At 35.8% G+C, this 24,770-nt stretch overlaps 1 protein-coding gene and 1 non-coding gene across 2 annotated transcripts in view; one reads left to right on the top strand and one right to left on the bottom strand.

Annotated features, from left to right (window-relative positions):
- Nucleotides 1–710: 710 nt before the first annotated feature.
- The window catches only part of LOC111506527 (uncharacterized), a 408,075-nt gene continuing 384,015 nt past the window's right edge, over nucleotides 711–24,770 (bottom strand). The window contains exons 4-7 of the mRNA XM_074171971.1: nucleotides 15,094–15,474; nucleotides 11,425–11,866; nucleotides 5,721–5,780; nucleotides 711–3,185 (exon numbers count right to left, since the gene is read on the bottom strand). Of these exons, the coding sequence (XP_074028072.1) occupies nucleotides 2,995–3,185; nucleotides 5,721–5,780; nucleotides 11,425–11,866; nucleotides 15,094–15,474 (1,074 nt within the window). The 3' untranslated portion in view covers nucleotides 711–2,994. The remainder of the gene's footprint in view (nucleotides 3,186–5,720; nucleotides 5,781–11,424; nucleotides 11,867–15,093; nucleotides 15,475–24,770) is intronic.
- On the top strand, nucleotides 18,078–18,148 carry TRNAG-GCC (transfer RNA glycine (anticodon GCC)). Its single transcript has one exon. It is a non-coding gene; the product is annotated as a tRNA-Gly (tRNA).

Below are 24,770 nucleotides of genomic sequence, written 5' to 3'. Positions count from 1 at the left end.
TTTTATTATTATTATATGAAATAACAAAGCACAAGTTTGACTCTCTAATCTAAGATCCCAATGTAACTAAGACATTATGATATGATAACTATATGAGAACAGAAAACGACATGATTTCGAACGTCATCCGTTTTTGGAACTATGTCAGTGATAAGACAAAAATTATGACCTACCAAATACCACGCGAAGAGACGATTCAACATTTCCACCATGGAAGACACCACTAATGCCTTTGCCGTACTCTGAAGTCGAAATGTGGTTTATAAACGTTCCCATTGATTTACATTGTTACTGACACCTTGTTTGTAGTAGTATTCTTAATTGAAGAGGTACCTCAGAAGAGGTACCTATAAGAATTTTAGAGGTTTAGGGAATTTCATGGAGGTAGTCCCAATTGTAGTTACCTGTGGTAGCATAAGAAACAACTTGCAGTATTCAAATCACTGTTGAAGAAGCTACTATGTTAGCGAAACATGTCGTGATATATTTTGCAAATTAAGTTTGTGGTGATCAAATCGTGAGGTGTAGTATATGAAATCACTATGGATCTTCATCGAGTAACGGCCGAATCAATCAGAATTTTTTTTTGTAGTGAAAAATATTTGATTTGGTGTATGAACCAGTCATGCTTGTTCAATCTTCCCTAATTCTTATAGACGTTTGTCTGTCAAGGGTTTTTAAATAGTATATTAATGAAATAAATAATGCAATCTGGTAAAATAAAACTGTATTAAAATTAAAAATTATACAAAATTAAAAAATAAAAACAATGTCTAACTACATGTATGTGTACTCTAGCTTGCTCTATATTTATATAAATAAAATATAAAGTACAAATTATGTTAATAAAAGTAGTTTTGTGTCTCTCTATATATATAATACCTAGAATAAAGATATAAATACACAAGATATGCATAATAGCAGTTTCCAAACTTACATGTAATTACAAATATCAAAGTTACTTGACTAGGACCTAGTCAGTTTCTGTTCCTATGTACAAAATCAATATTCAGTGTACATATTTGGTAACTTTCATATAACGAATATCGCATATGATGGTGGGTAGAACTAGTACATACAAAGTACACTTGTAAAACTGGCTGAGGAGAGAGCACGGAAAATATCAATTTCAAAATGACATAAGCCATTTATGAAGGATTTCATGAAATGTTTGAAGACACAACACGAATGAATCAGAGTTTTGACATCTGTCAACAGTGTCAACTCGAGAGAGTGGGAGTGGGAGTTGAGAATTTGGATATTTCCAAACGTTAGGCAACAGAACAAATTGCAATGAAATTTAATAAAGTGTTCACCATGTCGACTTTGTAAATCAAACTCTATAATCCGATTTTCTTAAACAATTCTCTCAAAAAAATATATTCTCCACCATTCGATTGAATGAAGGAGATGGATAATTCTCCACCATTCGATTGAATGAAGGAGATGGATAAACATTTTCTGGTATTTTCATTACAATTGATCATATATGAGATGAAAAGACAAGAACATTTTCGGAAAAGTACTCTCTTTAAACATTTGGAACAAGTTCCTATTACAATCTAATAATAAATCACATATCTGGGTAAAAACAATCATGGCAATGCTGTAATAATACTTGATATTGGGACAAATATACACAAGAACAATTAAACTTAATTACAACAGTGCATTTTTTTCAAAAATATACAAAAAAACATATTTCACAACCAAAAATTAAATTACTTATTTTACAGAAATAATAGATAACTTCATATAATATTTTATAAACAACGAATTATGATTTTGTTTCACAGTTTGATATTCAATTGCATAAAATTTTTAAAGCTGCCTTATACTAGATTTAGTAGAACATCAAACTGAAGAACTGGAATATTTTGAACAAAACACAAATCACAATATATTCTAAATCATGAACTGCTCAAAAGTGAAAAGGTGTGTATCAAAGTCGAATGAAGGGTTGACTGAATCAACATACCTTATCCTGTTCATCACTTGAGAACGTGCATCACAGAAAACTACTAACGACCAGTGACCTTGAAGACTCCAGTCGAAGAAAAGTACAATTGCAAGTGTTTTGATGAGTTTAGTCAATTTGACAAAAAACTGACAGAAGAAAATAATTTCTAAAAAAGGTTTTTGTCAGGTTTTGATAGCGTAGCGAATGAGACTAGTACCACACTGTTGTGAACATTAGGGGAACTCTTGAAGAAGCGATGAAAACGAAAGAGAACATAATATCTCGTTTCCTTGGTTGATCTATTAGTTATTGTAGTCTTCCACAATATGAGAAGACTATCCAAAACAAAAACTCTTCCCAAACACCAGAACTCCAACACTTTTCTCGACATGCGTTTCATCAACCAAGTTGGCATCTTCAGAAGATAGAGTAGTCAATATGTGACTCAAAAAGAATGTTTCAAAACTGGTGTTTGGGAACAGGGCTTATTTTGGATTTATTCTAACCCAGAGGTTTCCGTTCTACATAGAGTAGAGTCTGTCGTATATTTCTTTATAAATTCCTTGAAATCAATCAAGAAGTCTCACTATCCTCAACAAAAATGATTTTTAAGCAATAATATGTGATTTGACCAGTGTGAATAACTTCAGTTCATTTCCAAATGGAGAGCGTTAAAAGTTACAATGGAAATCGAAAAAAAAACTAGAAATTATCGTATGACATTTAATTTCGTTTTTGAACTCAAACTATAGGAGTACAAAATTGTATTTTGTGGTGGAGAACCAAATTTACTTTTGAGCAGTTCAAGGAAGGCGAATATCCCACTAGATATGTTTCATAAAATTCTCTAAGTACACTGGAAAAAGGCCTCAATGTTAGAAAAGGCAATGTGTGATTACTAGGTATAACTATTTTGGAAAAGTTCATAAAAAATATAACGATTTAAAAATGTTGAGATCGTTTTTGTTTTCATAAGTTAAGGAATGTGTGTGAAGTGATAAATAATTTTGTTTGAATAAAACGTAATACGATACTCATTTTGAAGATTTTGGCAGATGCCTTTTGTTGTGCAAAGCCAAATGGTCAGATCGGGCGAACGAGCGCTCACAAACTCCACACTTGAAGGGTTTTGCACCCGTGTGTTTTCTATAATGTCGAGTGAGTTCATCGGATCTTGCAAATCTCCATTCGCATTCGGGCCACTGGCACTGGTAAGGCTTCTCTCCTGAAATCACAACATTTCATGTTCAACATTTGAATAAAATTAATAATAATAATAATAATAATAATAATAATAATAATAATAATAATAATAATAATAATAATAGGTCTTTATTCCCATAATGATACAATAAATAAATGTGAACATTTACTGAAACGGGAAAGGCTGAAGATCAGTTGGTTGCATCAAAAGATGCAACGTTTTTCATCTATATCGGTGAAATTAAGAGGCCATTGCCGAGCACAAAAAAACACACAGCAAGGAAAAACCAGCAAATCGGGAATAACAGAGTATGTTTGGACTCATCAACATCAAGTGGTTCCAAGCTGAGATCATCCACATGAGAGAAAGTTCAAAGAAACTTTATATATGTTTGCATTCAGCCAAGCTAGCGTAGATATATGCAACATATGGAAGCCTTTAATCAAACAGAAAAACGGTCAACTCCCACCAAACGGTCATCTACTGCTAAACCGGTGAAGTAGACAAAAAGAAGAGGGAATAGGTGAAAGCACTCGAATGCCATATAAATACAGCTGTCAGACTGAGTCATGGCCGGTGAGAAGCCCCCCCCTCCGAGTTTTCCTCTACATAAACTGCTTTTTATATATCGAAAAGTACACAAATGGTATTTCAATATCCATTTATTGTTCCGTGTTACGTAAAATTGCAAACAGAAGTTTCTATTCCTTTTTTCGTAATACTTTCTTTGTCATACACCGATCCAAACTTTCGCGGATACGATTTCTCCCGCCGGCCATGTCTCAGTCTGGTAGCTGTAGTCATCTCTCGCAGGAATAGTCCAGTCATCATCCGAAGACGATTGTAGATACCAACAATCGAAACGTCGTGAAGTAACTTGGCTTGAAATCTTCCAATTTTAATTGTTCAATTTTTTATTTTTTTGCTTGATTTTCATTTTACTGTAATTTCATTTCGGGTTTTTTTGTTGTTTAATATCTGTTGTTTAATATAATTGTTATTTTCAGCTATTCAATTTAATTTTCAATTTTGTTTGTTCTTTCAGGGATTTCAAGTCATATTATATTATACTAAACAATGGAAGTCCGAACTAATGAAATTTATATCTTTATATTGGTAATGTATCTCGACTTTACACTTGTTTTCCAGAATTCCAAAACTATTATAGATTATTTTATGTTATTATTATATATAATTTCTAAAACGATTAAAGACAACAAAATTTGATCTAGTAGACTATGATCGAAGGGAACATCAAGTACAAAACATTTTCTTTGGTACTGCAACAGACATCATCATCATCATGATGTCTGCCCCAGTAGCAGATGACACTTTTGGTACCAAGTGGACCATGGTTCACCAGTCTGGATAATGTTGGTAAAATCAAAATTTGAAATTATTCTGGTATTGACGAAATATCAGTGAGAATATTAGATAATTTACCAGACGAATCATTATATACTACTTCAGCAGAAGTGGTATTTCCCGACATGTTTGAAAACAACAGTTATTGTACCACAATGCATACCGGTGGAAAGTTAGCAATATCTTCAAATTTCAGACCAATCGATTTACTCTCAACTATGCGAAAAGTAATTGGAACAATAACGATAAAAATATTATTGGTATTCTCAAACAAACATAAACACACTATCTACAATACAATTCAAATTTCAAACTCATAAAAGTACCAGTTATATAATTTTCAACTTTTTGAAAGAACTTTATTTTGGCCCAAATAATTAGAGCAGTATTCTGCAACTTCACAAAAGCATTCGATTGCCTCAATCACAAAGTACTGCTGAAAAATTATTTTTTTATGGATTCAGAGGCGACATTGGTTTGAAAGCTATCTTTCTAGCCAAAATCAGGTTGTCAAATTGAAGAATTGTTTCTCCGATCTTTCAAACTGCACTAAATTCCTAGATATATGATATATAGATTGATTATGAACTACATTTTGATATACAATTAAAGTGTTTTCACCGGTGAACTTGGAGTAAATGCACTCATTGAGTCACATTTAATGTATGACATTTCAAATTGGGGTTTTTGCAGCAATTTGTTAATGAGCTCAGTATTTCTTTTGCCGAAAAGTGCCATATCAGATATCTATGCAAATTATACTATAAACCGCTATTATTAAAACATGAAATTTTGACCCTTTATTGTATATTCATTCCCGAGACAGTGTGCTCAATATAGAAGAAACAAATCTAATATGACAGTTGAAATGTGTTAAGGTCATGAAGATAACCTTCCTTGTTTCCGAATATTTTTTGGATCCTCTTTCGAAGCCAGATAACCGTGGCAGATGCTTACAAATTGGTTTTGATCGCGAAAAAATGGTCACATGAAATTTTGGTACAGTCCAGCTTTGGACCAATTTTTTTTGAACCAACACCATCAAAGTTATAAAGGCGAAAAGTTGCATGTAATTTGGGACCACTGATTTTTTCTGTAGAACACTTATATTACCTACATATTGAAAATTGAAAAATCTCGAAATGTGACACTTATTCAAAAAAAGATGGAACTTACTTAAGAGGCACCCACCTGTATGTATTCTTTGATGAGCCTTCAGATGTGAGCTTTTCGTGTAAACTTTTGAACAACCTGAAAAATAAAAAAGAAATCAAAATACCTCAACTACACCATCGAAATAATCTCTCAATAAATCTTTCAAGCTTATGAATTTTGGATGATATTTTTATTATTATAGATAAATGTGAAGTTTCCTGAATGATGATGAAACCGCTGGACACTTATTTTTGAATCCTGCATGATGTAGATGTTATAAAAAATCTAATGAAATGAATAAAAAAATCCAGGATTTCACTAGAATCAATCAAACAGTAATATCTTTGTATATAGAATATATAAAAAATTAATATTATTTATATAAAAAAATTTTTTTTTATTCGTTCTGCAAAAATGTGGATTTCACATCATTTATCTCTGCAAAATTGCATTTCTGCAATTTTTTGAGTTTTTTTATATAATGTTTTGCCTCTTTTATAGATTTGCATATATACTGATCAGTTTGAATTGAATTGTTCCCATTACTTTTTACTGTGATACTTTCTTTCAAATCTTCACATCATTGTATCCTTTTCAATTTTTCTTTTGTTATACTTTTATCAAAATATTAGTTACTTATTTTCTAGATTTCATTTTTAACTTGTTATATTTTGAAATTTAAATTCAGAATCAATATATTACAAAACAGGAAAATAAGCAATTCCTATGCAATGAATAAAATCGGTAATTTATAAAACAACGTTAATTCCAATACTGATTTGTTTATGTTGAATCGTTGAATGTATTTTTGTAGTTATGTTATACATTATCGCCAGTTACTATTTATAAATCTATTATTTTCAGATAATATTGGAGGAACGTTCTTGCATATCATCATAGGTTCACACTATAGAAACATTTCCTGTTCATAATTTTTTTAATATAACTATTGTGATATATGTGTTTGGAATTCTTCTGCATACAAATGACACATTTGCATTAATTTGTCTCTTTCACAAATAGTATCTTCGACGGTATTGCAGAATCTGTAGGACGCATGTGAAGTATCTCAGTTTATGTATATGCAATTGGTTTTACATAAGAATAAATGAGGACATGATTTTTTTCTTTCTGGAACAATTATTATGATATATGTGAGTGAATGTCATTCTCAGACTCGTCCAGATCATTAATGTCTGACAAAAGTGCCATCGCTAATAATGTATACGGTAATTATAATGAAATGATGAATTATTGCTTATATTTGAATAAACATTGCATTAAAGTAAACGAGTTTGCGATAACAAAAGGATTGTTAATCTTCATACCACCTACAGTGAAACTTTTGAAGATAAATGATTTTCAGTCGTTATGCCAATTGTTCAATTATGAACGTTCTGAAAAAGCACAGTTCTTTTGGTTTGGCTTAAAAATAATTCCAATATAGGCAAAGGTGCTTTACCGCCTTCACAAAATGCGATGAGGAAGGAGAAAATCAAACAAAAAAGCATGAACTAGTTTTCAAGGAATATAATGAAATGGAAGAAAGTGTTATGTTTTTTGCGGTATATTGTAATAATAAAGAAGAAAGTGAATTTCACTAGTTCGGACTTCCATTGTCTATTATATAAAATGATTTGAAATCCCTGAAACAAGTAAAAAAGAATAATTAAAAAAGAATAGTTGAAAATAACAATTATATTAAGCAACAATAAACCTGAAATGAAATGATAGTAAAATAACCTACAAGTAAAAATATAATAATTGAATAAATAAAAATTAAAGGAATGCAAAAAGAAAATAATAAAAATAAAAAAGTGTAGAGATTCCAAGTCACGTTAGTTCACGACGTTTCGATTGTTGGTATCTACAATCGTCTTCGGGTGATGACTGGACTGATTCCTCCGAGAGATGACTATTTTATAGGTCGTTGAAATACTTTCACTTTCTCTACTTTCCATTTTCCGCTTCACTGATTCCGTGAGAGATGACCGATTTGGCGGGAGTTGGTCATTTCTCGTTTGATGATGGGTTTCCATATGTTTCGTATATCTACGCTGGCCTGGCTGAATACGTTGTTGGACAACATGTATGCGGCTTCCTTAAATTTTCTCCTGAACCAATGTTCCTCTCTGTGCAAGATCTCAGCTTGGGACCACTCGATGTTGTGTTGATGGGTCCAAACATGGTCTGCTATTCCTGATTTGCTGGTTTCTCCTCGCTGTGTGTGCTTCTTGTGCTCGGCAATGCGAATATTCAATGGCCTCTTAGTTTCACCAATATAGGATTTTCCGCACTCACATGGTATCCGGTAAATGCAATTCTTGGAATCGCAGTCTGCGTTTGGGGGCCTGGTTTTTGTGAGGCTGCTACGGATAGTGTTACCGGATCTAAAACAGGTTCTAATGTTGTACTTGGAACCAATTCTTCTTATCCTCTCCGATAATCCTCTGATGTAGGGAAGTGCAAGCACTGGTTGTGACGGCTTCTCTTCCTTGCGAGGCTCCTGCTGTCTTTTGGCCAAAGTCTTTTCTACCATCGCTTTGGAGTATCCATTCCGCTGAAGATCACTTTTGATGATGTCTAGTTCCTTCTCGAGACCTTCCTTTGTATTACAAAGCCCAAAAGCACGGTCTAATAGAGTCTTGATGATTCCTCTTTTTGTCGATTGATGGTGGTTGGATTCGTGGTTCAGATACTGTCCCGTATGAGTGGGTTTTCGGTATACAGATGTTTCCCACTTAGTGTCGGTCCTCTTCACCAAAACGTCTAAGAATGGCAATTCATTGTGGATTTCCTTCTCCATTGTGAAAGTGATGGAAGGTCTCACGCTGTTGATGTGTTTCAGAAAGGCGTCTAGTTCAGTATTCCCATGGTTCCATATTATGAAGGTGTCGTCAACATATCTCAACCAGACTCGAGGTTTCTTGTGGGCTCGAGTCTGGTTGAGATATGTTGACGACACCTTCATAATATGGAACCATGGGAATACTGAACTAGACGCCTTTCTGAAACACATCAACAGCGTGAGACCTTCCATCACTTTCACAATGGAGAAGGAAATCCACAATGAATTGCCATTCTTAGACGTTTTGGTGAAGAGGACCGACACTAAGTGGGAAACATCTGTATACCGAAAACCCACTCATACGGGACAGTATCTGAACCACGAATCCAACCACCATCAATCGACAAAAAGAGGAATCATCAAGACTCTATTAGACCGTGCTTTTGGGCTTTGTAATACAAAGGAAGGTCTCGAGAAGGAACTAGACATCATCAAAAGTGATCTTCAGCGGAATGGATACTCCAAAGCGATGGTAGAAAAGACTTTGGCCAAAAGACAGCAGGAGCCTCGCAAGGAAGAGAAGCCGTCACAACCAGTGCTTGCACTTCCCTACATCAGAGGATTATCGGAGAGGATAAGAAGAATTGGTTCCAAGTACAACATTAGAACCTGTTTTAGATCCGGTAACACTATCCGTAGCAGCCTCACAAAAACCAGGCCCCCAAACGCAGACTGCGATTCCAAGAATTGCATTTACCGGATACCATGTGAGTGCGGAAAATCCTATATTGGTGAAACTAAGAGGCCATTGAATATTCGCATTGCCGAGCACAAGAAGCACACACAGCGAGGAGAAACCAGCAAATCAGGAATAGCAGACCATGTTTGGACCCATCAACACAACATCGAGTGGTCCCAAGCTGAGATCTTGCACAGAGAGGAACATTGGTTCAGGAGAAAATTTAAGGAAGCCGCATACATGTTGTCCAACAACGTATTCAGCCAGGCCAGCGTAGATATACGAAACATATGGAAACCCATCATCAAACGAGAAATGACCAACTCCCGCCAAATCGGTCATCTCTCACGGAATCAGTGAAGCGGAAAATGGAAAGTAGAGAAAGTGAAAGTATTTCAACGACCTATAAAATAGTCATCTCTCGGAGGAATCAGTCCAGTCATCACCCGAAGACGATTGTAGATACCAACAATCGAAACGTCGTGAACTAACGTGACTTGGAATCTCTACACTTTTTTATTTTTATTATTTTCTTTTTGCATTCCTTTAATTTTTATTTATTCAATTATTATATTTTTACTTGTAGGTTATTTTACTATCATTTCATTTCAGGTTTATTGTTGCTTAATATAATTGTTATTTTCAACTATTCTTTTTTAATTATTCTTTTTTACTTGTTTCAGGGATTTCAAATCATTTTATATAATAGACAATGGAAGTCCGAACTAGTGAAATTCATCACGAAACATTGTCAATCACCTTCAAACAAAAGAAGAAAGTGATACATATCATGAAATTATGAAACAACAACACAAATTAATTGGCGCTCCGGGGCAACTTCATTGATTCCAGTGGCGCATTTGCTTTTTCAGCTGCAGGAAATCCCAGAAAAACCTGCAGCATCACATCATCTGATGATTTTGATCTGTCAATGTCCTCTTTTTCATAAAACAAAATGAAGGGTGTCTCCAGAGGCTCCAATAAATTCAAAACATCGCCAGAACACTGGTGACAGAAATATTAAAGAAATACTGAAAACAAAAGGACGACTACAAGAGAAAATATGGAGAGCAAAAAATATTGAAGGTGGAGAAGATATTGAAAAACGTAGGTTACACATGGAACAAAGGTAAAACTGATTGATAAGTTACAGGAAAATTTTCTGAAAAAATAGTGAGAATAGAGAAATGATTGTCCTATTGTCCATATTGCCAATATGACAGGCAATATGGATTTAGCGAGGCCAAGTGGTACACTAGATGATGCTACGGATCACGGGAGCCTCTGTGTTTTTATTGATTTGGCCAAGGCATTTCGTACCGTCTTCCATATACAATTGTGAAGAACTATGGAAAATAAAGGCTTTACAGGAATCACAAACAATGCGTTAAAGTTAATAATTCATGGAGTAAGGATAAAATGACTGAATATGGAGTATCACAAGGAACGGTATTATGTCCGATTATATTTAATAAATACATGAACAACATGTTTAGTTACGAATTGTTCGGTTTCTAAAAAACTTTTCAAGCGAAACTACATATTTTCTTTGAATTTTTTGACAAGACTTTACTTTTATAGTGTTTATTATGATATTCATGAATTGTTCTTTCATGCATGAAATGAATAGTTATCTAAAATTACAGTGAGGTACGAAAATTTACATCAATATTAAAAAAATCACGATTGAATAAAGCGAAGTTAAAATTTCAATTTTCCAATTTCGATACGATGTGTAAGTGGAGCATATACCTAGAGGAGAGTGTTGCCAACAAAATTTCCATGCACTCTGGAAAATCGAACGAAAAAACTCTTGCTTTTATAAGACACTCGACACTCCTAAATATCATCTGTGACACTGTGAAAAATTTTCTAAATTCAGGTTTTTTTCTTCTTTTATCACTCCAAGTAAAAGCTGCAACATCCAGTTTGCTGTCAGTTCATAATTTTTTTTAAGTTCAGGAGATGCAGCATTGAAAATGACCAAAGTAACTTAAAAAACGATTTTGCGATTGCACCAATTTTTGGTTTATGGCTACATACATGCAATATATACATGGACGGTTAAAACTTTCACAAGATCTACACAGAAGCGAGGTATCGCCCTTTTCATAGCAATTTATTGAATCAGAGATCAAACGCTGTCAGATCAGAAAGAACAAGAACTTGCAGTTTTCAACTCAATGTGAATGTGAAAAATGAAGTGAACTAACCTATAAAATCACAATGATGAATCCGTCTTTTCTCCAATTCCGGATTATTTCTCCTATTATATTTCACCCCGGTCGATAACCGTGGCACCGTTGCAGCCGGCGTTTGGTGAGGGCACCCCGGCGCGGGGTAGGGTGGGGGTGGTGTCCTCCGAGGCAGCGCTCCACCTGGAGAACCGGGTTCCGAACTGGGGGGCGTCAGCGGGGAAACATACATGAGCCGCGAAGGCATGGGGTAGAGAGCGTTACCAGGCGCAGGACCTGGGACTACGTTGTTATATTTGTACTGGTTGTTGTTGTTGAGGTGCGGATGATGGATCGGCTGCTGGGGGGGCTGCTGGTGATAATGGGGAGCTGCTTGCTGGGGACTGGTAGGTTGCGGTTGGTTGTATGGGCTGGTCGGTGTGCCTAGAAGGTGCAACGTCGGGCCTGGTTGTTGCAGAACCTGTAATAGCGTTACAAATAATTATCAAAATGCAATGATTATAATTCAGATTTGGTAATTTGAAATTATAATTTTTGTTGTGGTTTCTAATATAGTGATACTGTTGAAATCAATAACATAGCTTTTTTTCAACAGACTCACACGAAATTGGACGTCGGCATCGGTTTTTGCTTTCAATTAGACCTTAGACCCTTTTGAAGAACTGCTCGAACACATCATCGAATCGAAGACATTACTACCCATGAAAGCCGATTGTGATTTTGTTAAAAATCATAGACTGATATTGGATCCCTCACTGAAAGTTTTGTACATATCTCATCATTCTGAGACAGGAAATATTGTTAAATTAAAGAAATTATCGCAATAGTGAGTTTTTTCGGTAGAAAATCTCAACAAATCTCAAGCGAAGCTCTTGTGCTTTCGCATGCTTACCATGCTGACGTGGTATATGCCCCTTACGTTTTACAATCTGATAAAAGAAGACTACAAGTCTTGCAAAACTCATGCACTTTCTTTCAGAAAATTATTAGTCTATTGAAACCTGTTTATCTTTAAAAATAAAGTAACATTCAAAACAGATGTTCATAACTCGAACCTAAGATACAGAAACATGATCACACCTCCACAGAGGCTCATTTTCATATTATTCTACTTGGCTGTGCAATAGGCTACCCAAAGAAGTCAAGAGATCATCATCTAATTCAAGGTTGTTTATATATTTTCATCAAGTATCGGCCGATTGAATCCCGCCGATAAAATCCTTTACATTATTGGTTTTAAGTGTTAAAACTGTAGTTTTCATATTTTTAATCTTTTTTCTCTTTTGTTATATCACTCATATATGTGTTTAATGTGCTTCTGTTATTATATTTCGTGTTTGTGTGTGCATACATAATATGTATATACGTTTATTGGTTGGACGGAAGAACAAGGTAGGTATGAGTATGACACTTCAGTCGCAGACAGAAATTGAATCCTCTGATTTGATAGGGTCATATTTTAACATATTATTATCATTTATTTTCATATACATTTTTCTATCAACAAAATCCATTATTATTAATAATTTATTGTTCTATATCCAGTGGCAGATTTATAAATTTTTAAGGTATAGGTTGTATAGTTTTTCCCGCCCTTTCCTCTACAATTGTCATGTCTTACATTATTTTTAAAATCCAACATCTTCGTTGAATTGCACGTGAAATAATTTTTGGGTATATTTTTGAGCTAATCAAAGCTCAATCATATAGCACTTACGTTACACAATAATGTACACTTGGTAAGCGTGAATAAATAAACTTTATTGCGGGTACAAACAGTTAAAAATGATCAACTCAATAAAATTATGAAAGTTTGTTACAATACCTATTTTCGCGGTTTTTTGTTACCAAAATCATCGATGATATCGTCTCAAGTAAGCATTTTGCTGACTTTATGCACAAAAGAGCTAAAGAGCAAATTTTTGTTGGCTCAAGGTCGATCTCAAATAAATTTTTACCCTTTTCAGACAAGAAGTGGAAATGCATTTTCTACAATTAAGGCTTTTTCACTCATACAAAGTGTGAGTAGAGGTCGATTATTGGTTGGGAGGCGGCGAACTAGCTGTTTTACTCTAGAATATGGAATTGGTACTTTCGGAATGTGGAATGACAAGTGAGAGAGGAAATTCATCGGCAAAATTTGTTGCAGACTTCCATCTGTAAGACATCAGAAAACCGTCATGTCAAATCTTTTTGATTTTCATGACGTAACAAAAAAAATCGATCTCCAAATCTGCCGCCCTAAGCTCAAGCCTACTCAGTCTGCTGGTAAATCCGCCACTGTCTATACTTCAGTGCTACTGCTGTTTTTGACGGCATTTTTATAAATTGTGGATTTATATTTTAGCAGCACTCTTTCCCTCGAAGATGGAAGCATGCCGTAGTTGTCATGATTCCGAAACTGGGTCAGAACCCGCTGTTTTTCCAGAAACACCGTCCGATTAGTCTGCTTTGTTCAACAGCTAAATTGGCTGAACGTGTTGTGCTGTAAAGGCTAACAGAAGACGTTGAAGACTGAAATGTTCTGCCTGACGAACAATTCGGCTTCAGAAGGGCACACTCCACCGAGCTGCAGGCCCTGAGACTGGTAGAAAATTCCATCTCAGAGCTGAAAAACAGGAAGACATTTCATCTCGCCCTCCTGGACATTACAAAGGCCTTCGACAGAGTCTGGCACGAAGGCCTGCTATATAAAATGCTCTATTTCGATCTGCCTTGGGATCTGGTCAGGTGAATTAGGTCCTTTCTGAAAGGTAAAACATTTCAGATTCGAGTTGAAGGAACCCTCTCTCCTGTCAGGGAAATCCAAGATGGAGTGCCTCAGGAAGCTGTGCTGCATCCACTACTGTACAGTCTTTACGTCAGCTACCTTTCGAGGTTCGATCACGTGAAGGTTAGGTTAGGTTAGGTCAGGTTGGACGAACTCGAACGCTGGTACCTCGACTGGAAGATTCGGGTGAACCCAGACAAAACTCAGGCGATAGATTTGTGGAGACGTAACGTTTCTCCAGACACAAGGGTCACGATCTCAGGCAGGGAGATCGAATGGCAACCGCTAGTCAAATACCTAGGTCTTTGGATAGATCGCCGACTCACCTGGGCAAATCACATCGCTTACATGTCATATTTTAGAGTCTTGTTATGATGCTTGTTTTGGAGTGTGCTGCTGGATATTGATAAATTTAAAATTATGTAAATTTGCTCTCTCCAACCCATTAGAGAAATATTGTATGTGCTGTATCGAGAAAGTACTACTCCGAAAACGTTTATGGAAGCGAAACTGACGTGACGTTAATCAGTCAGACGCATGATCAGTCTAGAATCAAGTGTCCCCATCTAGCACTCTCTCAAAAAGAAACCATATGAATTGACTGAAGATGTATGGATATGTTACATAATGTTACAAATATTCTGACCGACGTCACACAAATCAGAAAGATTTGTGTGAATAGTTGAACTGAGATTTACGTATTTTTTCGTATGAAGGTCCGCATCATGCGATCGAAAAAAAAGGTGTCATTCTGCGAGTGCCGGATTTTGAAGTTACAATATCTTCAAAAGTAGATCTGGGTGCCAGGTTTTGACTTTTCTGATCAGCGAATAAAAATACGTAGGTTCAATTCCAAATTTTTCAAAAACTAGTATGAAAATAAAATACGAAATTTTGAGAGCTATTTTCTTACTCACCTTTTCCGTCTTTATCTCTAAGGGTGACAATAAAGGCGAAGGGGTTCCCGAAACGCAACTGGCCGTCAAATCATCGACCACCTCCAATTTGACGTGTCCCGGACTTACACCCAACATATTCGCGTTTTCCGGGTCTATGTTCTGTATGCTGCTGGCGATGTCCTCCCACAGCGCCGGCGGTCGCAGGAAGGCATCGTCTTCTGTCCTCATCGACAGAGACGATACGTAACTCATGGCGGATTGATGGCGATTGTTGTTGTTGTTTGCCGGTTCGAAAAAGTCATCGATTTGGGAAACGGAATCTCTTCGAGGTTTTTCTAGTTCTTCCTCCAACCTGCGTTCCCACTCCTGCTTGCACAGGAATGTGTCCAGGTCGCTGGTCTGAAATAAAGATCGATGGTGTTAATGTTGATTAAATTTGAGTGCAAATAACGCTTATTTCATTAAAAATGTTTTTTTCTAAACTAATATTATGAAGAGAAAGGCATTGATTTTTTATTTATATGGATAAACTCATAAATTATGACGGTGGTCCCAAAAGTACCCGACCTGACCCAGAGATGGCGGTAGTTGTTTGAAAAAATAGCACTGTATTAGAAAGTACACTATCTGTGAAGCATATGTTTCAAGTTTGAAGACGGTGCGTTGTTTATTATTTGTTTGGCAGCCATCAATAGCGAACGTTTTCGGTCAATTTGCTAAAACAGGGAAAATTGGTCATCGTTATGTGGTACAATACTTTTATTTGAAATACCTCAGCCCAACCAATATAAAAGCTGAACTGGATTCTACTCTGGGTGAGTCTGCTCCTTCTTTCATAACAGTAAAATAGCGGGTAGTAGAGTTTAGACGAGGCCGTACGAGCTATCAAGACGAGCATCGCAGTGGTCGACAAAATAAGGTGAAGACTCCAGACACGGTGAAAAAAATCCGCAAAGCGGTACTGAATGATCGTCGACTGAAAATGCACGAGCTATCAGCATATATTAAATATTGCTGCATCCTCTTCCCATTATAACACCCGAAACAGCAGACACACTCTGAAACTCACTATGCCAACTAAAAACATCACCAGAGACTCCATATTTTATAACGGTAGAGAAATGTACAATCATTTGCCTATGGACATAAGATTTGCCAATATAAATGACTTCCAATTCAGGAAGTTAGTCAAACAATTTCTATCTATTAGACCCGGCTCATATTTTTCATCTTTATTTATTAGGCTGTTACTTTTTATGTCAACTTTTTTATAAACTTGACTTTTATTCTTTTATATATAGATATCTTTTATATCCTTCATTTCAACATAGTTTGTACCCATGCACCATTTTTATTTTAATTTCATTTGGTATATATTAATTTTTTTAAGTATTCACTACCCAAGCTTTGTCTACAAGATTATGTCTTATGATAATACAGCATATCATTTTTTTTTCACCGTAGTGTGCGCTGGTCAGGCCCTATCCCCCGAAGCCCCGATACATTCGGGAGGGCGCGCCAGCATAATCAACCCATGACCACTCCCCACACCGTGGGGTAAGTGACCATTGGGTCCGAGAATCATGTGCCCTGAGCAAACGCAGTGAGCCAAGAATGACAGCCTTCTGCATCTGTGCGGCTAAGATTTCTGCCTTAGTGCGGCAAGCCGGTATGGTTTTGAGATTTGAGAGTAGAGAGGACATCATTCCACCAAGGACTCCAATAATCAGAACAACCATCTTGACAGAGTGATCTGGATAGAGTCTGCGGAGTTCGAAGAGAAAATCTCGATATTTTATCCGTTTTTCCTCCTCTTTTCTGACGATATTCGTCTCGCCAGGAGCTGAAAACTCCACGACAAATATCGTTTTGGTCTGGTGGTCGAGAAGGACTACATCAGGCTTATTAGCTTGTATGAGCCTGAGGGTGGGGAACGAATAGTTCCAATAAATTCGGCACTTCTCGTTCCCCACAACGGATTCAATATCCCCCGGAGCGTAGGGCAACACCGGTGTCTCGTCAATACCGTAAGAGTGCCGTAGATGTTAATATAGCACTCTTAGGGCCGCGTTATGTCGATGTATATAGGCCGAGACCGCATATGCTGGACATGCTGATAGCAAGTGCATTAGGGTCTCGGGCGCCTCGCGACAGGCCCTGCACCTTGTGTCAGGAACCTCTATACCCATCACGCGACTGCGGTAGACTAAGGTGTTAAAGACACCATCCTGGCAAGCCATGATGAACCCCTCAGTTTCCGACTTCAGCCCACTCGACCTGAGAAAAGCGAACGTCAGGCGCTTTGATAAGCCAAGGTCTTCAATGTTATTAAAGAAAACCCCATGCATCGGCTTATATCCCTGTGTCTCCGCAGAAGTAAGGTGATCTTATTATTATTATTATTATTATGAACTTATTGAACTTCAGTGGGAAAAGTGTGTAGAATTGCTAGGAGTTTATGTGAAAAATATATAATTTTTTTTCCAAAATTTTGGCGTTTTCTTTATTAGGCCACTGTGTTGTTGACCAATTTTTGGAATTCCTTCACTTATTTTCAGCTACATTATCAGCGATAACCTAACATGGTCTGTATTTTATTTTCAAAAATATTAGAGAATCCTATGAAAAGAGCAATAATGTGATCGAAAGTGTCAATAATTCAACTATAAAATCATTATTTTGCGTGTGAAAACTGTTGTTGATGAATAAGTCTTTGCAATTATACGAATATGATCTTTCTTTTAGAAGTTACGACAGATATAAAAAAAGTTGAACTATATTTCACGATTTAAAATTTTGACTTTAAGATGTGCTAGTTTGAAGCCGGTCGAAACGATGGTTTGTTAAAATATGGTCTTTCAGTTAAATTCAATTTTGTACAGTTTTTTATATATTTTGAACATGAACTCCTAATTTCCCAAATGTAAAAAATACCGTTAGGTCTGACATATGAGTTTTTAGTTACGCAGGCAACAAATAGATTTTTCACAATTTTTATGTAAGCATCGGTGGTTCAGTGGTAGAATGCTCGCCTGCCACGCGGGCGGCCCGGGTTCGATTCCCGGCCGATGCACAGTTTTTTTTATTTATTCATTTCAAAATCGAAACAATCAATTCATCATTTCGAAAGCTATGACTGGCGTTTTATATTTTATAGTTTCATTCACTTTAGGCGTGACCGAACAGAACATATGTCCAGTCTGACAGAAATGCCGTGTTGACACCCCCAAAATAAATGAATGAAGGCAAATAACAATAAATTATGACAGTTCGAAGAACAATTGAGGTGTCGGCGAAAGTGACGAGGCACAAAATAACATCGCCGACACAGCGTGGTATGAGTTTGTTTACATGAGTTTAAAATCACCCCATTGTGAATTGAGAACATATGAGCAATATATTGATTACGCTTCGTTTGAAAATGACAGTGATTTTCCATCGCACTAACAGAAATACAATGAAACAAAAACAAAATTGATGAGGGAACACAATGAACGAATTATACAGTGCTTTTTTTAATGCCCCCCCCTTTTGAACGAGTCAACTTAAAAAAATTGAAATTTGAAATAATGAAATAATGCATGAATATTTTATTATGGCGACTGGGCGCCATATTGAATATAATGTCAATGCCTAGAATATAATGTCAATATGTTCAACTACAACAAAATGGCGGTACTTTCAAATAATTGCCTGGATACATTGTCATTTAACTACATAATATTAGGTAATAAACTTGAGGTCAGTTCAGAAGATGCTCGAAATGGTTGCCTTGAACTTCTTGACATATGAATAAGCCTATCCGATATTTCACGCCAAACATTTTCGAACACAGTAACGTCAATATCTCTACAAATATTTATTATTCTCTGTCGTATATCCAATATTGAAGCAGGTTAAGTTTCGTAAACCTTTTGCTTCAAATAGCCCCATAAAAAAATTCAAAGGTGTCAAATCTGGCGAGCGGGCTGGTCATTCGATAGGACCTTGACGGACAATCCAACGACAGGGAAAAGTAGTATCCAAACAGTTTCTTACTTGTCTGGAGTAATGTGGTGTGGTGCTCCATCTTGTTGGAATACAATATCCATATCGAATTCATTAGGATTCGCTTCGACGATTTTAGTGATGAGAGGGTCAACAGTAGTTTCCAGCATATTCAAATACAGTTCCCCCGTTAAATTTTGATCAATGAATAGAGGTTCTACAATATGGTTTCCCAACATTCCTGCCCAAACGTTCATTTTTCTGGATATTGGGTATGTGTTTCCCGGAAATCGTGAGGGTTGGTGTCACTCCAATAACGGGAATTTTGTCTGTGAACATTGCCGTTTAAAAAAATCCCCAGAGTAGAATATTTCCGAAGATTTTCTTCACAAATTAGCAGAACAGTGGATTAAATTATTACTAATTTAATCTGAACTAAGATAGTGAGATCTTTACTATTTTTCCATTCTAAAATGAAGTCACTCATTGAAACCTAATTACCCAAAAAAGATAAATATGGAAAGCAAACTTTTCGACCAGAATAACCGATTTTTGTTCAAATTGTTTTTTTATTGCTGATTGAATTTTAGCAATAATTGTTCATAGATCAGGACGGATTTAACAGCCTATTTTTCAAATTTTGAAGGGTTTTCCGTATACACTTTTTTAATTTTTTGAGGTAGATATAAAAAAATCACAAAAACCATTTGCTTCTCTAAAAGAATACAAACAATTGGCATTCAAACAATGTTTCAATATGTGTATAAGTTAATCTTGCAATAGAATCCAACACCCTTTTCCCATACTTCATAAATGTGACGCTCTTTTCGACGCATATTTCAACAAGTTGGCGTCATCAGAAGACGGAACTATTCCAATTCCTGAAATCTAACTTCGACTATTTTCATTCCTAACAGGATTTCAGATACAGGGTGGCCAAATGAAAAAGGAACAAAAAATGTTGATCTGAATCAATAGTATAATGAAGATCCTACTGTTGTCATATTTCAACAGAACATTGCGCTTTGCAGCAAACCTTGGCTGTTGGTTAGTACTTCGAGCAACATTTTCTACAACACTGGTTTGTGAGAAGCAGCATTGAATGGCCTCCACGGTCACCAGTTTCGTGGCCCCTTGATTTATTTTCATCGAGGATAGTGGATTCTACTAGGCACCACCCACCGGCGTCTGGTCCAATCATGTGCCAGAACATCAAGTTAGAAAATCGCCTCCACTCAATATTGAAGACTCATCAGAAAAGTGATGATTCCAGTTGATAATCGTGAAATCCTGGGTCCAGGATTCAAGTTATTATCGTCAACAACAATAAGTGGTAAAGTTGGTTAATTCAAGCATTTTGTTTCTTGTTTTGAAATATTAAATTGGTCACAACTGCATCACAACTGCAGTGGTAATTGCTCTTTTTGAATGTAACAATACTTTCCTCAACTGTATTTGAATTCTACATTAATTTTACTGAGCTCAGCAATGCGTTTTTTAATCGGTACTATATCATAATGGATCATAACGGATATGACATTTCTTATTAAAACTTTGAAGTTCAAATTTAGAATCATGTTTTGAATTATGTTATTTGCAAATGTGGACGGCAAATAATATAATTATTACCACCCTTCAGAAACGCATCTTATTCAGTTCTTCAAATCATGAATCATAATGTAACAATCTTTCACAATATAAATGTATTTCCAAATGTGAACATTGAAATGTCAGCTTGAAATTGTCAAGCAGTGTCACTTGGTGTGTACTTAGCGCCTCTATGAAAGGAATACCAAAATTTATTGTATATTTTTATTAAGAGTTTCTTACGAAATAGTTTACAAATAGAAATGGTTTAACTGATCGCCCTAGGGTGTTTCTATACATATTGGTAGGTATCAAGACATTTGGTAAAACCATGAACAATATGGTAAAAATATCAGTCTCTTGATTTCATGAGAACTAACAATCATAGCGAAAAACATTGAATTCTAAAGGCTATGATCGTATTAGAAAAGAAAACCTCATTCAATAAAAAAACGACGGAAATATTTTTGTTGGATTTGTTCTACACTATAGTTTCCAGTTGTATCTTCTAGTTTCAATCTAGTATATCGTAATTCTTATACCAGCATAGATGAGTATTAGTCAAAATATATGTAACATAACCCTTTAGGCGAATTATCGCTTTTGCCCATTGCAGACGCCTATAACATAAAAGGCTATGTCGAAAATCACAATATACTTTCTTTTTTCGCCGAACATGACACAGTCGATTGAAAATCAGTTAATCGTTTTCAAATTACTCAATACCAATTGTCAGAATCAAGCTGGCTGAATGGAAAAAGTCTTGTAATACCCGAGTTTCGTGCTATATTTTATTGTTCCACAATCAATCAAACCAGGTGAGAACAACCGGCAAAAGTTGTTCGATGATGATAAAATGTATGCAGCAATCCCAGCGGGGTTCTTTTTAAATCGCTTTCCCTTTGTTCTAATTACCATACAATAACGTCAAAAGGTGCTGCGCTCCTGCTGGGTATTCTCGTGGTTCGGAAATCACGAATTCATCAAAACAATAATTGAATTTTAATTGTTGCCTTATAGATTTTTTTTGAAGTATTCGTGTCGCTTTCTCAGAAGGGAAAAATATCTACAAGCTACTCTGATGATTCATTCACAATGCGACCCAAACCCACAAGAATAGGAGAGGTGTTATGGGAGTTCAATGTCTTTATTCACATTCTACAGAAGTTGACTTTAACAATATTCTTGGAAGAATTGTCAAAAAAAGAATACATATAGACCTGGTTATTATTTTTGAAAATTTATATACAAAAAATTTCTGAATCTAGTTTGTTTCAATCATTACCTGAAATCTCCACTTGCTATTCGTTACCTCATCGTCTTTGAAACTGTCTAACGCAGTTGCAGACGCAGTTGCACAAAACGACAGAACACAGCCCATGGACTCGAAAAATAACTTTGGCACAGTTATCTACAGTCGTGAAAGTTTATATTCTTTGGTCTATATTTTATTCATCTGATACTTTGTGTTGGACGTCTTTTGAATATAATAACATAACCTAGACAATTAATAGAAAATTACAGTGACATTGACCACAGGTCAAAAACAAAGCATTTTCACCCTAACCTTGACATTGCTGTTTCGACCTTCCGTAGGTCTCAGCATAAATATATCTTTGAAGAACAATCCTTAATACAAAACTATGAACACCACGGCGGATTGTTGCATATTAAAGCTTTGGCATCGATCTCCGAATGACAAATCGTTTTCTGTCTACCTCTACAGCTTTCACTGCAAGCCGGTAACTAGATTCAAATCCAATATGAATCACTACTTTCGCACAGGCAATGATCTCAGAGCGCCTTGGGGATGTTCCTCTAGTGCTTGTGTTTTGCCCTTAAAAAAAAGATAAAATCGTATCCCAAAATCATATATCTTCCCACTCGTAGTGAAAACAGCAAAGAAAGACAAAAAACCTGAAGGACATCTATGCCAATTTTCGAGTGAAACAGTTTCTTCTCTTATTTTTCTGAAATACCTAGAAGAAACATAAAAGAAAGCGAGATGGCACAAAATATTTTGAAGCCACTAATATCATCATTTTCTGGATCACTTCACACTCGTTCAAGTTGCTTTCTGGAACGAGCTGGCCACCCGGCGCATTCGGTACACTTTATAGTCAGGAAATATTTTCGTTCTCTCTCACCATTTTCTCTGATACCATTACCAATCCTCTCTGAACTTACAAGTACCTTTACGAAATAAAGTTTCATACAATTTTTAGGTTTCACTTCATTCTTCCCAAAAGTAAATAATTCATAAGTGAAATCGCACCGTCGTAGGAATAACACGTTGAAAGGTAAGACCTCGTTAGACCTTAGCTCGCACAAGTTTCGACTTTTGAGAGTTGTTGCTGGTATGGGTGCGATAAGTGGTTAACGGAAAAAACATATTTTAAACATATTCAAACCATGTACCTTGAAACTCTTTGAAGATTATCATTTTTTTGTTAATAGAAAACTGTTTATCCAAAGTGGATGATGCTCAAAATGCTGACCTCCTCCAATAGCCCAAAAAAACTGGATACGGAAATACAATGTTTTATCTACTTTATACCGTAGATTTGAAGGTCCGTGGCTCGAATATATGGTTGAAGTCTATCAGTCAGTCTATGAATCCCTCATAAGCTCGAAATACATTATGGATATTATAATATCAATCGTTGAGATTTGAAGTTCTGTGCTCCATACAAGGAGAAACTAGTGTACCCTCATTCAAATTTAGTGGGGAACAGCCGTCATTAAACTACTGTTATGGAGTATTAGCTCATATTACCCCTGCTATCCCCACGATCCCCACTAGTGTAGTGTACGATATATTAGCCAGGCGAGGCACTATTACCAGACCAAGAAATGTGATTACAATCAACTATGAACTCAGTGGAAATTCTGAAATCAATTATAACGTATTCAAATAACACTTTATTGTGAGATCTTCGCTCAACAGGTCACAAAACTGAATACTGAAGAAGCTATTATATACTGAAACACGTGTCGCCATTTTGTAAACTGCTATGTGAAAATCTCACAACAAATTGTTATTTGAATAGGTCCCTGATGGAATTTAATTGGACTCTATATTGAATTAGAGCGCACAAAATGAAGAAAAACATAAAATTCCATAAAATGAAAGACAGCTGAATGTCAAATTCTTTATAAAGATCATTAGAACAGAATCGGGGTGGCATTGACGTGCTTCAGAATTACTCATTTCCGAAAATTGCCAAAGGTGGTTTCTGTATCACGTCAAAATTTTTAGCTATTTTTCAACAAAGAAAGTATATTTGAAATATATAGTAGGTAGATAAAAAATCGGGAGTGGAACAGACTAGGTCTCAAAAAAACAATATCATATGTTGAATAATGTGCTAATATAACTTATTCAGAAGAGAACCAGTGATAATAACTCGTCTGCAAATCGAACAAACGCGGCAAACCAATAGTTTCATGCTTAATGGAAAACGACAAACTAGATGTGATCCCTTCAGAAGAATAAATACAGTGGAACATATACTGAGCTGTGAAGAAAAAACTAGTTGAAATGAGCGAGATATTAGATATGCCACATATTACACAACCCTGTATAGATGATAGCTAGAGTATGTTGAGAACAAGTCTTGATTTTATTCAAAATTTTGCACATATTTCAAAATTTAGAAATGAATTTATCTAGTGTAAATAGACCTGATCACTTCAGTAGCTGAAATCTTTCATTTTCATGCGTCTCAATGCGTAACTTTGGATATATGTCAAGTTTCTTGGATATATCTGCAGGGATACCTCAAGATTCCATTCTTGGTCCTACGTTTCTCGTAATCAACACGTCTCAATTTCCAAAATTTTAATCCCACTGAAATTCATAGCTATGCTGATGACATCCAAATTTATAAACGATCTTCGGAATCTTCTGTAGCACTTGCTTATGAGCAAATAAATGCAGATTTAAAATCCTTACTCACAACCTCAATGAAGAACTGCCTGGCGATCAATCCCTCCACAGCAATGAGGAAAAGATGTGAGAGAAATATTGATATCGTTCTGGACGAGCATCAGTTGCCTTTGATAGAATCTACGAAAAATCTTGGTCTCGTAATCGACCAATCCCTCAAGTTCAACTTTCA

Source organism: Leptinotarsa decemlineata, unplaced genomic scaffold (assembly GCF_025532065.1).
Source record: "Leptinotarsa decemlineata unplaced genomic scaffold, Ldec_3_MD MMD2_tig00000035_RagTag_RagTag, whole genome shotgun sequence".
Lineage (NCBI taxonomy): Eukaryota > Metazoa > Arthropoda > Insecta > Coleoptera > Chrysomelidae > Leptinotarsa > Leptinotarsa decemlineata.
The sequence above is the reverse complement of the archived record's forward strand: the minus strand, read 5'-3'. Positions and strand labels throughout refer to the sequence as shown.